The sequence below is a fragment of the Mustela putorius genome, unplaced genomic scaffold, assembly GCF_011764305.1.
Source record: "Mustela putorius furo isolate JIRA1106 unplaced genomic scaffold, ASM1176430v1.1 tig00000382_pilon_pilon_pilon, whole genome shotgun sequence".
In the NCBI taxonomy this organism is placed as follows: domain Eukaryota; kingdom Metazoa; phylum Chordata; class Mammalia; order Carnivora; family Mustelidae; genus Mustela; species Mustela putorius.
Window position 1 is genome coordinate 3,488,488 of NW_025421367.1, and position 16,651 is coordinate 3,505,138.

At 35.1% G+C, this 16,651-nt stretch overlaps 1 protein-coding gene across 1 annotated transcript; it reads right to left on the reverse strand.

The window, feature by feature from the left end:
- Window positions 1-517: 517 nt before the first annotated feature.
- On the reverse strand, window positions 518-15,215 carry LOC101673394 (integrin binding sialoprotein). The gene is made up of 7 exons (XM_004756108.3): window positions 15,137-15,215; window positions 12,628-12,695; window positions 12,484-12,534; window positions 12,309-12,386; window positions 7,791-7,856; window positions 2,392-2,556; window positions 518-1,574 (listed from the first exon to the last, which is right to left on the reverse strand). Exons 2-7 carry the CDS (start codon window positions 12,679-12,681, stop codon window positions 1,029-1,031), a joined length of 960 nt encoding a protein of 319 aa, XP_004756165.1. The 5' UTR covers window positions 12,682-12,695; window positions 15,137-15,215; the 3' UTR covers window positions 518-1,028.
- Between the last annotated feature and the right edge of the window lie 1,436 nt (window positions 15,216-16,651).

Here is a 16,651-nt window from a genome sequence, read left to right on the forward strand (position 1 = left end):
TGTTTGCAACCACTCTATAATGGTGTGTGTGTGTGTGAGTTTTCTACTTCATCCTTCTCCCTACCCCACCTAAAACCAGATCAAATCAGAGTAGGGTTGCCAGATACAAAATAGGATGCTCCATTAAATTTGAATTTTATATAAATAAGAATGATTTATTTAGTATAAATATGTCCCAAATAATTCACAGAGGCCAAGTAGTGCATGGAACATACTTAAACTAAGAAGTTTTTCATTGTTATCTGAAATTTAAGTTTAACTAGGCATTCTATAGTTTTGTTAAACCTGGCAACTCTAATAAGAGCCATTTATTCTCCTGATATATATGGTTGACCCTGCCCACAAACATGCCAAAATCTTAGTTATATTGATTTATCCATGACAAAATACTTACAGTTCTTCTGAGTTTTAAACCATACTGGAAATAAGCTTTTTCGTTTAGCTTAGTTGTTCCCCATTGGATTCATCGTTTTCAATTCTGAATCTCTCTCTCTCTCTTTTTAAAAATTATAACATATTTGAAAGACTGCATTTTTATTTGTGATACAACCCATGGATAGAATATACATAAAGATCACATAAAAATACATGAAGCTGATAATTAAACATAATATACAGTGTTGGGTAGGTAGGTGATTAAAGAACTACACATATTTTATATATAGTGTCATTAATGTTAATTCATAGAAGCATGTCTTGCATGAAGAGTAGTTTTAGCAGTTAATAATAGTACAAACATGTTAAAAATACTATTTATAGAACTACAACCTCAAAACAGGTAATCAAACTCCATCTCATGGATTGGTTTAAATGGCCCTGATTTACAATAACCTTTCAATAATAAACCAGGGAAAAGCAGTAAGAAGCCCATTACTTGCAGAAGCAATTACAGAAAATTACTTTGGAACAGTAGCACCATTCTACATTATAATATGCACATTTGTTATATTGCACCTTCCTGAGTTGAACTTTGAAAATGGTAGCCACATGAAATGCCAGAATGGAGGAATTCATCCCAGGCTGGGCCTTCACTGATGGCGGTAGTAATAATCTTGACCATCATAGCCATCGTAGCTACGCCCTTTATAGTAGCTGTACTCATCCTCATAGGCTCGGTAATTATCCCCACGAGGTTCCCCATTTTCATTTTCATAGACTTCATATCCATTGTCATATTCATTAGTGCCTGTTTGTTCATACTCTTCCTCATATCCGGTGGGGGTGGCTTCCCCAGACTGTTGGGTGGTAGTCCCATAGAACTCTGGTGGCGGAGTTGTAGGTTCAAATCCACCATCTGGTGAGGTTGTTGTCTTAGAGTCACCATTGTCCTGCTTTCTAGCCACTGTGGTTCCTTCTGTCTGGGCTTCAGTGACACTTTGTTCTTCACCTTCTTCTCCATTATCTCCATCACTGCTGCCATTACCATTTTCTGCCTCTGTGCTGTTACTACTGGTGCCATTTATGCCTTGCCCATTTTCATCCACTTCTGCTTCATTTTCTTCATTTTCTTCATCTTCCTCTTCTTCTTCATCACTTTCCTCCTCTTCTGTAGCCTTGTGTCCTTTATCCCCAGCCTGTAAGGAAAAGTTTGAAAGAATCCAGATCTAGGTATGAAAATGTAAAAACCTAAAACAATTAACTTCATTCAACTCAGGCTATACTAAGGCCTTATTCTAGATATATTTTTGAATTGAAGCTAGCTTAATTTATAAAAGAATTAGTGGGTGTTTTAAAAATTCAAAAACACCTTCGGTGGGTGTTTTAAGAATTCAGGATTAGTACCTCTGAAATTGGGTTTTGACGGAGAAGAATGTACTTGATAAATAAGTCTTCTCTGTGGGAGATGCTTCTTATAGCTTTGCTCTTGACTTTGTCTTAGAGCCCTCTTCCCTGAAATACAGTGGCATCTTGCAGGACCTTTTATTCATTGCTAAGATGCTTGCTTGTCCTTAGTTTTCTGCTATAATGTAGGAAGTCAGTGTAATAACCTGGGATGAGAACTTGTGTGGGAAAAGAGCTTTCCTTATTTATAAACAGAGATATTGAGTCTGCTCTTGCTTTTTCTTTTCTTTTTTTTTTTTTTTTTAAAGATTGTATTTGTTTATTTGACAGAGATCGCAAGTGGGCAGAGAGGCGGGGAGAGAGGCAGGCAGAGAGGGGGGGGGAAGCAGGCTCCCCACTGAGCAGAAATTCAGGGCTCCATCCCAGGACCCTGAGATCATGACCTGAGCTGGAGGCAGAGGCTTCATCCACTGAGCCACCTAGGTGCCCCTGCTCTTGCTTTTTCAATGAGTTAATGAAGATAATGTAAAACATCCTGTTTGGTGTCTAAATAACCTTTGATTTCAGTAAAGAAGTGAAATCAGATTTAAATTTTTGAGGAATGATTACCTTCTTGGGAAGTTGGATTGCAGCTAAACCTATATACCCTGTTCCAGGTGTGGTCTCTCCATAGCCAGGTGTGGTAGAAAGGGTGGTATTCTCAGCCTCATCTTCATCTTCGTTTTCATCAGAATTTGCATTCTCTTCATTGTTTTCTTCTTCATTTGAAGTCTCCTGGCGAAAATATCCAGAGCAAGAGAAGTTATTTTGGTTGGAAGAGAACTCAAAATTTGTTGATGTCATGAGCCACAATTGAGAAAAACATTGTATTCCTCCAGCAGCTCATCACCTAATGCTAACAGTTTCTTCCTCTTGTGCCATTTACACTTCTCACTTATTAGAACTCAACTCAGTTATCTCTTTCTGCTTATCTCACTGTAGTCTGTTTTAGACATTTCTGTATTCTATTTAACCAAGAAAATATGCTTTTATAATAATTTCAGCATAACTGACGATATCCTCATATTATATCCTGGATGCCTTAGGCTCTTAAAGTCTTTTTTTTTTTTTAAGATTTTGTATATATTTATTTGACAGAGAGAGAGATACACACACACACACACACACACACACACACACACACAGTCAGAGAGGGAATACAAGCAGGGGGAGTGGGAGAGGGAGAAGCAGGCTTCACGCTGAACGGGGAGCCAGATGTGAGGCTCCATCCCAGATCCATGGGACCATGACCTGAGCTGAAGGCAAATGCTTAATGACTGAACCACCTAGGCACCCCAAGGCTCTTAAGGTCTTATCAGTACATGGTAGCAAATAGATTCTTACTTTTGCTGACAAATCAGCTGAGAACTTAGACCTGTTTTTCAAGGTAGGATTATTATTCACTTTAGAAAGGGAAGGTGAGCTCAGAAAAGCTAAATAACTTGCTTAAGTTCTTATGTGTGATGAAGCTGTATCTTTCTAATTTAAAAAGCTGAGCCCTTTGTAATGCACTGTGATGTTTTTGATGAAGAAGAGGATTTATATGAATGTCCACACTACAACTAGGATATTTTTTCTGGAAGGAATTCTTATGGAATTCTTATTTACTGGCAAAAAAAGTGAGCATTTTTCATAATGCTTTCAAGTGTATCTAGACAAAAAAAATTTTAATTCAGAAGTCATCTGCCAACATATAAGCTAGTTCTGTATTGTATGCAATATTCAGAAAACTTTAGGCATTTGACAATCAATTTTACCATGCAATGAAGAAAGTAAACACTCCAAGAAATTTTTAGTGGTATATAAAGTTATTGAAGAAAGATGTTTTAAAAGAATTAACACTCCTCAAATCAAAGCTTATTATAATCTTATAATATTACTATAATCTTATTTAACATTGTATTCTTGGCCTTTATGTTGTTAGGCAGTTGTTTGTTAATGGAGTTTGTCTGATGTGATTCATAGCTAATATTAAAAGTCAAGACTTTAAAACATGCATGGATGAAGAGGATGTGATGCATACACATATACATATACATACATGTATACATATATATAATGGATTACTATTCATCCATGAATAAGAATGTAGTCTTGCCATTTGCAATGATGTAGATGGAGCTAGAGAGTATTATGCTAATGAAATAAGTTAGAGAAAGACAGTACCACATGATTTCACTCATATGTGGAATTTAAGAAATAAAACAAACAAGCAAAGGGAAAAAAAGAGAGAGGGGCAAACCAAGAGACAAACTCTTAACTACGAGAACAAACTGATGGTTACCAGCGGTGAGGGAGGTAGGAGGATGGGCTATATAAGCAATGGAGATTAAGGGGGGCACTTGTGATGAACACTTTTCACTGAAAGAAATGAATCACTGTATTGTATACCTGAAGCTCTTATTACCTTTATGTTAACTAACTGGAATTCAAATAAAAACTTAAGATAATCCACAGATTCCAAAACAAAATACTAGAAGAAGAAAATGAGTTTATATAAAGAATAAAAATTTAAAAATAAACACAACCCAGATTCACGCTGCCTTATTACTAAAACAAAGTGACTAAAGAAGAATATGTTTTTTTCATCAAATTTGTAAATTCCACTGTTCCAGTAAACTTTTGGGACTGCTAGAATCCACCCCAAAACAGTCTCTAAACTAATTGTGTCAACCCACAAACACCATGCTGTTTATTTTTTCACATTTATGCTTTATTCCAACAGACTAAACCTTTCAGGGGAGAAAGAGGAAAGATTCTTAGACTAGAACATACAATTAGGGTTCTGTACTGTCATATTACACATGAAAAGCCCATCAAATCGATGGTAGTTCATTAGTGGTGAGGTCATGATTAAAGATCCAAACTCTCAACTCATGAACTTCTGTATTTTCTCCTACAAAGCCCTTTCTTTATTAGATACTTTATTTAAGGATATCCTGTTACAGTGAATTAAAAAGGAAAACAGGTCAGTCTATTAATGGGCATTAAGCATCAAATGTCTTTTTGAATAGAAAAATTAGCAATGATTTTTTAAAAAGATTTTATTTATTTATCTGCCAGAGAGAGAGAGAGAGAGAGAGCGAGTGAGCACAGGCAGGCAAAGTGGCAGCAGAGGCAGAGGGAGAAGCAGGCTCCCTGCCGAGCAAGGAGCCCTATTCGGGACTTGATCCCAGGACGCTGGGATCATGACCTGAGCCGAAGGCAGCCGCCTAACCAACTGAGCCACCCGGGCATCCCAGCAATAATTAAAAAAAAAAAAAAAGTATTATTAACCTATTAGAATGGCTAAAATGACTGAAAGAAACAAGTGTTGGTGAGAATGTGAAGCAACTGATACACTGATAGAGGGAGATCACAGTATACCTGCTTTGGTTGTTTCTACTAAGATTGAACATAAGCATACTTTTTGACTTAGAAGTTTAACCTCTAAGTAAAATGGCCTCCAGAAATAAATGCATATGTTCACTAGAAGGAGTAGTAGAATGTTCACAATAGCCCAAACTTGGAAACTACCCAAATGCCCATCAACAGGAGAGTAATACATTTTGGTACATTCACTTCATGAGATACTGACAGTGAGAATGAATGATATACAGTCGTAGAACAATTCAGATCAGCCTTTGAAGTTGAGAGTAGAAGAGAAAACACACAAAATAATGTACAATGTGTGATTCCATTTACATAATAAACAAAAATAGGCAAAGCCAGTATCTTGTTAGGACTTAAAATAGCAGTTACACTTGACGGTTTTGGTTAATGAATGAAATGGAGCACAGTGTATGTGCTGCTTTTTTATATGGGTTACACTTGTGTGTTCAGTTTCTGAAATTTCAGTGACCTCTATACACATGATAATTGTGTATATTTAATTTTTTTTAAAGATTTTATTTATTTGTCAGAGAGAGAGAGAGGGAGAGCAAGCGAGCACAGGCAGACAGAATGGCAGACAGAGGCAGAGGGAGAAGCAGGCTCCCTGCCGAGCAAGGAGCCCGATGTGGGACTCGATCCCAGGACGCTGGGATCATGACCTGAGCCGAAGGCAGCTGCTTAACCAACTGAGCCACCCAGGCGTCCCTTGTGTATATTATATTTAAATAAATTTTTTTAAAGTGAGGCTGAGGGTTTAGGAGTGGAAAAAAAATGTTAGATTGCCAAATAGAAAACATTCCCTAGTATCCTCTCATATGAATATAATTCCTGGGGATTCTATGTATTTAACTTGAATTGACAATGAAATTTTAGGGAGGAAATGGGGAAAAAGGAAGTTCTAGAATCTCTTCAGGATAGAAGCCTCCAGGCTTATTTAACCACTTTCCTATGGTCACTTTCCATAAATGATGTTTGGAGTATTTATTCTCTGAAGTTTTCAAAACCAAACTCCCAGATATTTTTGGATACCATATATTGTATAAGAAACTGTGCTAGGTAATGTGAGGAGGTGTAAGGAGAGTACAGCACTGCTTCTCCCCAAACCAGAGATGAAACATATGGTCTCTAGTCCTCTGGGTCATGAGAAGTTTCAGATTACTTTTGGGAAGATGATAAATGTTCAGAGATTGTTGGCAACATTCTGAGTGTGCATGATTTTATCACAGTTTTAAAGGAGTCCTAATCTTCCTCCATTCCCAACCACTGTCATAGCAAATGAAGAACCTTTGCCAAAAGGTATGCAATCTAATTGGGAAATCCAGTTGGCAAGGCAATTTTGTGATCACTGTACAGCTAACAGTTGTAGTAAATGGATTACCTCAGCTTAGTTGTTGTGTAAGATTACTAAATGGAACTCTGGGTAAAATTCTGTGGGATTTTGTAGGTGGCATTTTCCCTGTACTGGCTTGATATTCTTGTAAGGTCTTCCTTATGCTATTAGGGTAAATTATAGTACTGGAGATGATACTTTTTAAAACTATCATATCATATCAAACCATATAAAAATGATTTTTATGGTTAAAAAAATCAAACTAATTATTTGTCACATTTTAAGTTCCCACACTATTTTATTTTCAAGATAACAGATGTTTATGTATGATCCATTTTTGACTGTCACTGCCCATTCATAAGCAGTACTTAAGAATACCCAAATTTAGAAGGTCCCCAAAGAAGTGGATAGCTATAATTTACTCTCCAGGAAAACATACCTAATTAGCATATTGAGCAAGTGTGTCAGTTATAAACATGTTAGCACAATTTCCACGATATACAGATGAATTTTAACTGTGAACTCTACTAATTTGTAGTACTATAGAGAACTGGGCAGTACTATGTGTAGAATCTGTAGTACTATAAAATGCTATATATATTTAGACATCTTGAGTATTCAGATTTCTATAAGAACACAAATTTTATTATTAGACAAAAAACCATGAAATTCCCATATAATTCCCACATAAGAACATTCCCACATAATTACCACATAAGAACAACCCTACTTTGTGGGTCAAGAAAGACCAATGAATTGCAGTATCATTGTAGAGGATATAAATTAGCTTTTCATATACTACCCACTTAGTAAATTAAGTTTAAATTTAATCCTTTTTAATACAAGTATTGCACTGAGTTTAGGTACTCGTCTTTTACCATCATGTTCTGTCCACCTAAGTATAAATAATACTTTCTTTTCTTTTTAACAGAATTTATAAAGTATAATTATAATTTATTGTAAGTTAATTATAATTACATTATAACGGAGATATTATAATGTAATTATAATTACACTTATAATGGAGACATTTTTGGTTTTGTGTACAGCTTACAGGTTACTTTAATGTCAAATTGCAGTAGTATTTTAAACAAGTCATTTAGTTGATTCTAATTCAATAACATTCCCCTTGTCCAAAATAGAAGACTGTGGGTTAGCTGGTAAACTGGCAACGGCTGTTTGCTGAGTCCAGGCTACAGTAGACCAGTTTCCTATTTGTTTTTATGGTGCCTGGTTTGTTATGAAAAATCCTGCAGAAATTCCTTACCTCCTCTTCTTCCTCCTCTTCTGAGCTGTCACCATTTCCATCTTCTTCAGATGAGTCACTACTGCTCTAAAAAAAAGTGTATATATATGTGAATTCATATATATATATGGATATCTATGTACATATTTATGTACACATACTTTCAACACCAAGGAAAATTTCTTGCTGATTGAATTAAGATAAAATACATACAAATATTTACCCTAATGATAATTACCATCTTGATTGATTTATTAGAACAGTTCTCATATGAATCTGAGAGATAAAAGGAGATTAGGGATATATAAAATAAGGTTAGAAAAAGGCATCTTTAGGTATCAAGATATGAAATGAGATACACAGGAAATATGTTGAAACATTTTGTAGAGCAATGAATCACAGAATTATCTAACTCTTTAAGAACAAGGGGATTATCTGGTTCAATTTATTTTATAGAGAAGGAATCAAGCCCAGAGCAGTTGTGACTTCTCCAGCCCGTTCAAAGCAAGTGAACTAGCACATAGATCATGTTATTCTATTTTCTTTATAAAACATAAAGGAAATGATGATTAGGCTTATTGTAAAATAAATGATTTATTTATTTATAAAAGAATGATTCTTTTAAATAATGAGCTCTTGATGAATTTAAATTAGAATTTGATTTGAAATTAGATTTACACATAATTTTTAGTATCTTTCAGTCTAATTAAAGCGGCTTCATAAAATAAGCCTCTCTCTATATATAAATGAGATTTTATATATATATGAGGTAAAAATTATATAAAAACAAAATTAATTCACTTACTCATTTAGGAGAGTTATAGAGTATCATCCTTCTAAAGAGCTCAATATTGAATGAGAATATATTAAACCAAGGAGTCTGCATATAAAAATATAAGTTAACAAGCTTCACTTTTTTTTAAAAGAAAATATAAGTCTAAACATCTGTTATCAGAAACTTTAAGATAGTATAGGAGATTTTTTCATCTTGATAAATTAAATTTTCTTTTTCTTTCTGCAACTACCTCTAATGGTACCAGGTAGATAAATGGGTACCTGACTTAAGATGCTGTTTTCTGCACTACAAATCTTGGCTTTGATTCTGGTGACCTAGTTAAGTTCTGTGAGTCTTAGAAAATATAGCTGCAGAAGAACCTCAGGGTTAGGGATCAGATATGAGGAAATACTCATGTTCCAGTCCTGCCCAGGGCTGTTCTGTAGGGCTCATTCTTCAGTGGCCATGCCATCCACCCAAGAAAAGGGAATGCTTGTCCCCTTGAGCCAAGAATAACCTTGGGTGGAATAGAGAATAATTAGACCTGCTCTTCCACTTCCATGACCTTAATTGTTGTACTTTCCCAGCCTAGAGGGTAAATAAAGCATGGTATTACAGTAAACTATTTTTCCTTGTTAGTTAATAGAGAGGACAGCATATTTTTGCAACGTATTTTGTCTCAGTGGGAGTGTTTGAATCTTTTTACAAGCTTCCTGACCCCTAGCCTTCTTGCTGTCCCAACTACATGACTCTTCAATTAGTGTCTGCAGTGAGAACAATTTTAAAGCTTCATGAAATGCCCGGGAGCCTTAACATTTTCTTTTTTCCTTTCTTTTATTTATGCCAATTTGTAACTAAGACATATTTTTCTTCCGGAAGTCAAATACACTTACACACACATATATGTATGTATATGTATTTTACCATTACTCCTTTCAACTTCTGTCATTCCCATTTATTCAATCCCAAAAGATATGTTTCAGGCATTATTTTGAGAATGAGGATGGTAGCAAGAGAGAAAGATGGAAACGTGGACAATTTCCCTATGTCAGAGACTATGATAGATGAGATCAGTACAATGAAAGGAATTTAAAGTTTCTGCCCTCAAAGAATTCACATACAATTCAAACAACATATGCTTCCTGAAAGAAGGCATTTCCTTAATTAAAAATGCTTAGGTTGTTATGCTTATTTATGCTTCCATTTCTATAGCCAAACAGATAGATAAGCTATAGGTAGACTGTTTATAGCTTTATAATTGATATGACATATTTCATGGAAGTTGGTATTTTAGAAATGATTATATGTAGGGGTGCCTGGGTGGCTCTATCTGTTAAGTGGCCAATTCTTGATTTCCTCTTGGGTCATGATCTCAGGGTCATGGAATCAAGTCCCATGTCGGGCTCCATGTTCAGCAGGAATCAGCTTGAGGATTCTCTTTCTCCCTCTCCCTCTGCCCCTTTCCCTACTTGTGCACATTCTCTCTAAAATAAATAAATAAACCTTAAAAAAAATAAAAGAAAAAAGATATTATATGTAAACACAGATTTGTTTGAATAAAACAAAAATTTCAAAGCCAATACAGCTTAATGCATTTTGGGGTGACAATCTGAGCACCAAATACTTGATAGATTTAGCAGAATAAATAATACAGAGCTATGGGAAATATATAAGTAGACATATAAGGGGAAAAAAATCTGGAAATCAAGCTTTGTAAAGTAGGAGAATAAATCATCAATACTAGGTCAGACCAGACTGTTGGATTGGGGCATATATTTTATTGAGTATTTTAATTTATTTATTTGACAGAAAGCAGGAGAGCACAAGCAGGGGGAGAGGGAAAATCAGGCTCCCTGCTGAGTAGGGGAGCCCGATTGTGGGGGGGCTCAATCCTAGGACCCTGGGATCATGACCTCAGTGGAAGGCAGACGCTTAATGACTGAGCCACCCAGGCATCCTGCCCACAGATATTTTTAAAATACAACTGTCTTACTAACAAATTATATATTACTTGAAATGAGTTTGTCTGCATATAATTTCTCTAAATATTGTATATTAAAAACCAGAGATTTTTGAACTTTGAATTTATCAGTAATAAAAAATATAACATCTCCTAATATCTTTTCACTATGGCTGTTTTAACTGGATCACATTTATATATCTATAAAAATTTACAGATGGGAATATCTCTATGTGATATTTTAGAAAAATTGTGGAGCTAGCCAGAAATTTAAATTTTTATCATTTCCCTTTAGTTTAGGGGAATGTGTGTGGCCACAGAAATATGAACACAGATGATACAAGAGTTGTGGGTTTTCAGAATTGTCTTCCATTCTTTGGTACACTTCAGACCCATAAATAAACAGTGCTCATTTGAATGTTTGCCTCGTTCTCTTTCTTAAACTAAAGGAACAGACATTCCTTTAGTTTAAGAAAGAGAACGAGGCAAACATTCAAATGAGCACTGTTTATTTATGGGTCTGAAGTGTACCAAAGAATGGAAGACAATTCTGAAAACCCACAACTCTTGTATCATCTGTGTTCATATTTCTGTGGCCACACACATTCCCCATAATTATTATGGTGCTATAAATACTTTAAGATTATCATTTCCTATCATTGTATGAGTTAGAAATGGGTTAGCCCAACATATGGTAGGATGCTCTGCCAAGCCACTGTGCTGAGGCATCGTTTTCAGCATCTTGACTGCTTTTAGCATCTCAGGAGTCCCAGGTCAAATGGTGCATAATTGGTGCCCTGAACCCAAACTGTATAGTAGTAAAAATAGCACAGTTCTGGTTTGTTGAGTATTTTAAATCAACACCACACCCTCAAGTTTTCAAAGGCTTTCTTCACTAGTAACCTAGTAAAAACACAAATTCTTATTTTTAGTGTTTGTTATTTTCTTTTTTTGTTTAAAAATTTTAAGGATGTTTTGTTTTTCTCACAGACACTCTCATAATTCACTTCATGAATTTCTCTCTCTCCTCTATAATTCCTGAGCCACACTTCTGTTATCGTGACCAACACAGGTCAGAGGTTCAGAGAATCCTCAGCAATCACCACTGATTATCAGCAATGTTTTTAAAAATGGTCTCTCCAAATGAAACAAGATGGGATTGGGAGGGAGACAAACCATAAGTGACTCTTAATCTCACAAAACAAACTGAGGGTTGCTGGGGGGAGGGGGTTTGGGAGAGGGGGGTGGGATTATGGACATTGGGGAGGGTATGTGCTTTGGTGAGTGCTGTGAAGTGTGTAAACCTGGTGATTCATAGACCTGTACCCCTGGGGATAAAAATATATGTTTATAAAAAATAAAAAATTTAAAAAAATGGTCTCTGCTATTTATGAAGTTAGTCTTTAACTTACCAGTTAAAGGGCTCTAAATTATCAGCTGTTAAGAGCTGTATGACAGTATTGTCTCAACTATAACATGACAGTTAGTGACCTCATCACTGACTTAATTGTCAACAATAGATAAAGTGTTCATTTCATCAATGTGTTAACCAGAATACCTGGACTCTGTACCAAGATGTTTGCTTTTATTATATCATTCTAGATTGGGCCCAAATGATATGTATATCTCTGCTTTAAAAGAGAACTTAGGAATACATTTTATTGTATTGTATTAAAAACAAACTTTTTATAATAAGTAAATCTTTCTGGCTGACCAGTGAGAATTGAATTTAGTTGTTTTATAGTTAAATTTGATCCCCTTTAAATTGTAATGGGTGGGAAAGAAAATTATTTTTTATGCTTACCTGAGCTAGAAATCGTTTTAGAGGAGGATAAAAGTAGGCATGCTTGTAAAGAGAATATCGTGGCCGGTACTTAAAGACCTGCATAACCAAAATAAATGACATATTCATGTTTAATGTATAATAAATCTAGAGGAAGAATATAGTCAGACCAAGAATGTATGCTAAACATAATTACCCCATTTTCTTCAGAATCCTGTAATTTGGCTCTTCGATGCAAATTTTTCATCTGTTTGAAAGAACATTTAATTATTACATACTCTATCTTTTACATAAAAAGGCAAAAAAGGAAATAACTATAGGTTTTTAATATAGAACTTACTGAGAAAGCACAGGCCATTCCCAAAATGCTGAGCAAAATTAAAGCAGTCTTCATTTTGGTGATTGCTTCTGGAATTAATGAAGCGGTAAAGTTAATAAATATTAAAACTAAGAGTGTAACTTTTATACTCATACTAGAAGGTGAAATATTTGTTTTCATTTCTGTCCAGTTATAGTTTGACTAAGACCAATTTCCTGGCTTTTATTTTTAAATTGTTCCTTTTTTAAGTGGTAGAAAACTAACTTTACCTGTCTGTTTAAGTAATCTTTAGTTCTGTACTTGGTTTTACCCTATCAGCTGTGATTTGTCAGTGGCAGACCATTTCATTACTATACGGGGCTTTAATGCTTGATGTACTTCACATTGGGGCAAAGAGTCTTCTTAATATCATTGATATAGGAATATCAGCTAAGTTAGTATAGTTCTGTGACCTGGGTTATTTTTTTATATATATATAATTGAAAACTAAGCAAAAATTGTAAACATTTAAATGATTGCTTTTACACCAGTGGTTATTATATATATTCTGTATATTGGTTCTATATGGGTTTTGAACCAAAGTTTTATTTGTAAGATGGAAAATAGGAGCCATTTTCCTATGAATACCTTAGAATACTTTGTATTTTTTTGTGTGTATGAAATGATCCATAATATGTGAAATTCTCTTCTCATAGCACGTAGCACCAGACAGCCATGTTGAAGGATAACTATGAGAAGAGTTCATCAGAGTTTCACCTTGGGATATCAGGGGCAGATTTCCTCAAATCAGGTTATTCTTCAGTGCCATTTACGCTTTCCATCACTAATGGGGAGATTGTCACAGGGTGGGTCAAGGGCTTTTCAGGGTCAGAGCAGTAGTCATCATGGAGACTATGGAATTCTATGGAAGAATTCACTTCTATGGAAGAATTCTATAGAATCCAATTCTGTAGAAGAATTGAAGATTGACTCTCAGAATGGGAATAGTTCTCAAACAGTCCTGGGTTTTGCGGCCATGCAAAGATCTCACTTCCACATAGATTCCTCATAAATAAAAAGTGAGAGATAGTAAAATCCTATCTGACTTTAATTTCATTCTATTTGATAGAACGCTGTTTTAATAGAGGTTGAATAAACTTAGCTAAAAGCCTGCTAATACCCACCCATTTGCACTGACATATGTTTAACTGAGTGTTTAACTGAGAGTGACAGCTATGGCAACATTTTAGAAACAATATGTAACAATGATGGCAATTTCCCCATAAACACACTTGAAAAGGTAATACTTAAAATGTATGTATGAAAGCCATGTCATATACTGTATTCTGTGGTTCGATTTTGCATTTTGTCATTAGCCACATTTATTGCTTCCTTATTGAATATCTAACACTAAAACATTACACAGAGTAAAATTTAAGGCCTGGAGACAGTGTCTTGGGTCCCAAGTCACACTCTATTTGTGGCAGACTGGGTTTTTTTGATTTTGGTGTCTACAGACTTCCTCACAGTTCTGTCTACTTTAGTAAAAGTTCTTGATGGCCACACAACGATAAAAGAGGCTTTGCCCCTGAAGTGGACCCATTTGTCTAAGAAGTTTTTACTGATATTGGGGTGCTTAAAGTAATACTTTGAACTTTGTTACCCACGATCAGGCTTGCTAGCAAGCAGGGAGATTATTTCCTTGCAACTTTATTAAAAGAATCGAATGTTTATGATGTCTTAAAGAGCTAAAAACTTAAATACATGGAACTGTAGAAAGGGTTTTGATTACATAAATTTCTCATAGCACACCGTCAAAACAACTAGGTGAAAACATAGCAGGAATAATATAAAAAGAACCAAGTGATTCATGTAGGCAGCAATTGGCTGCCTCCATAAATCTCATTTTATTTACTTTGTGATTCATAAAAAACAAAGACGTCTATATTGACTACTACTAACCCAGACAACAATTAAAACATTCTTAAAGGATAGTTTTAAAAGTGTAATTACAAGTTTTCATTGGGAAAAGTATGATGAACTACCATTATTTATTTCTTTAGTACTGTGTACTTTTCTATACTGATTTTAGAGCTACGGGATATTTACACTTTGAAACAGAATGTATTGAAAAGACATTGTATATAACTGAAGTATAGATTAGGCATAATTTATGGTGAAATATGCATTCATTACAGCAGAGTTACAAGTGAAAAATAGTATTTCAGTCAGGTTATCTTGAATACATCACAAGGAGAAAACAAATAGTTATTTGTGAGGTGGAGACATAGAAAGTAGGCCACAAAATTTTCTAGTTTACGTGCACAATATTAAGGACTTACTTACATGTGTAGGTTAATAAGCTTAACCTTTTGGAAAAAATCTAAACTCTGAGGTACTAGTTTAATGATAAACAAGTGTTAAATTACATAGCCATTCTATACAATTCAGTAACATCAACATTAAAATAAAAAATTAAAAGCCAGGTCTAGAGATGTAAATTGTGGAGTGTTCAATTTTAAGAAAATGAAGCCATCATAGTAAATCTTACCCTTTTGCTGTTCTGGAGTGAGGAGACAGTTTCACAGGAGTGAGTGACACAGATTGAATATTTCCTCTGCTGTCTCACTCACTCATTTGCTTGCTGTGACTGGCTATAAACTCTTCTTTGCCTTCCAGCAGCCAATCGCCGTCATGGGCAAGGTGATGTCAGAATGTGGATTCTCACCAGAAAACCCCCAAACTTCAACACTTTTTCAAGACACAGTCTCAGTTGAATAAACATGAAATGTGATTCTAGTGCCAAGAGGTTTGCATTGTGGAATTTAATTGAAGGTTCAGATGAAGATGAATAGTTTGAGTTCTGAATATATATAATAATATACTGGATTTGAATTAAAATAAGTAGCAAAAGATTTAACCATTTAAAACTTTTATAATTGTACAAACTTTTCACTGTTGAAAGGAAACTTACTGTAATCAGATACAATCCTACATTATTAATTTAGTAAAAAAAGAAATAATAGGGTGCCTCGGTGGCTCAGTTGGTTAAACAACTACCTTCGGCTGAGGTCATGATTCCAGGGTCCTGGGATCGAGCCTCGCATCAGGCTGCCTGCTCAGCAAGGAGCCTGCTTCTCCCTTTCCCTTTGCCACCTCTCCTGCTTGTGTTCCCTGCTCTCTCTCTGTCAAATAAATAAATAAAATCTTAAAAAAAAAAAGAAATGACAAAGGAAAGGAGCTGATGAGCAATTAATATTTTAATATCAACTATTATATATTTTTCCTAAAATATGCTTCAGTGACTCAGAAATTTAAATTGATATAATTGAAGTCAACACCATCAATTTTGTTCAGTTTACCAAACTTGAATTATTGAGCTTTCCATTGAACCAGGACAGTGGAGAGCCTGTGTCCTAGGACATGAAGAATCAGATATAAGAAGGATCTTGTCCCTGTCTAAAATTTTCAGTTGTGTAGAGAGACAGACTTACAGCCATAGGGCACAGCAATGCAAATATCTACAAGGTTTAGAAATTAGAATTAGAATTTTATAGATTATTAATAAGGGAGGGGTTATCAAGAAAGAAGAGTAAAGTGTTCTTGGGAATAGATTTAAAGGACACAGAAATGAATGAACAACATCATGACACCAACACTATCCAGTTATGCACTGAGTGCTCTTTTGCTAGTTTTTTACTTGTGCTATTTCAGTCCCCCTACACACACACACACACACAGTAATTCAGTGAGACTATTCCTATTCTACAGGTGGGGTAAGTGGGACACAGAGGTGGTAAGTAAGTTCTGGGTTGCATGGGATAGTAAATGGGGGAATATAGAGATTAAACACAAGTCTAATTCTAGAGTCTACTTTTAATCACTACATATCCTTGCTGGCATATTCAGAAAGCTTCAATGATTCAATAAACTGGAATATAGTGAGTTGAATTAGTGAAGATGAGGATGGTTGGATAGATAAGCCTTGGTGATAGAAGGTACTATAGGTTACATTAATGAATATAGACTCCACCTTGGAAATGAGAGATTATTAAAGTTGTAAAGC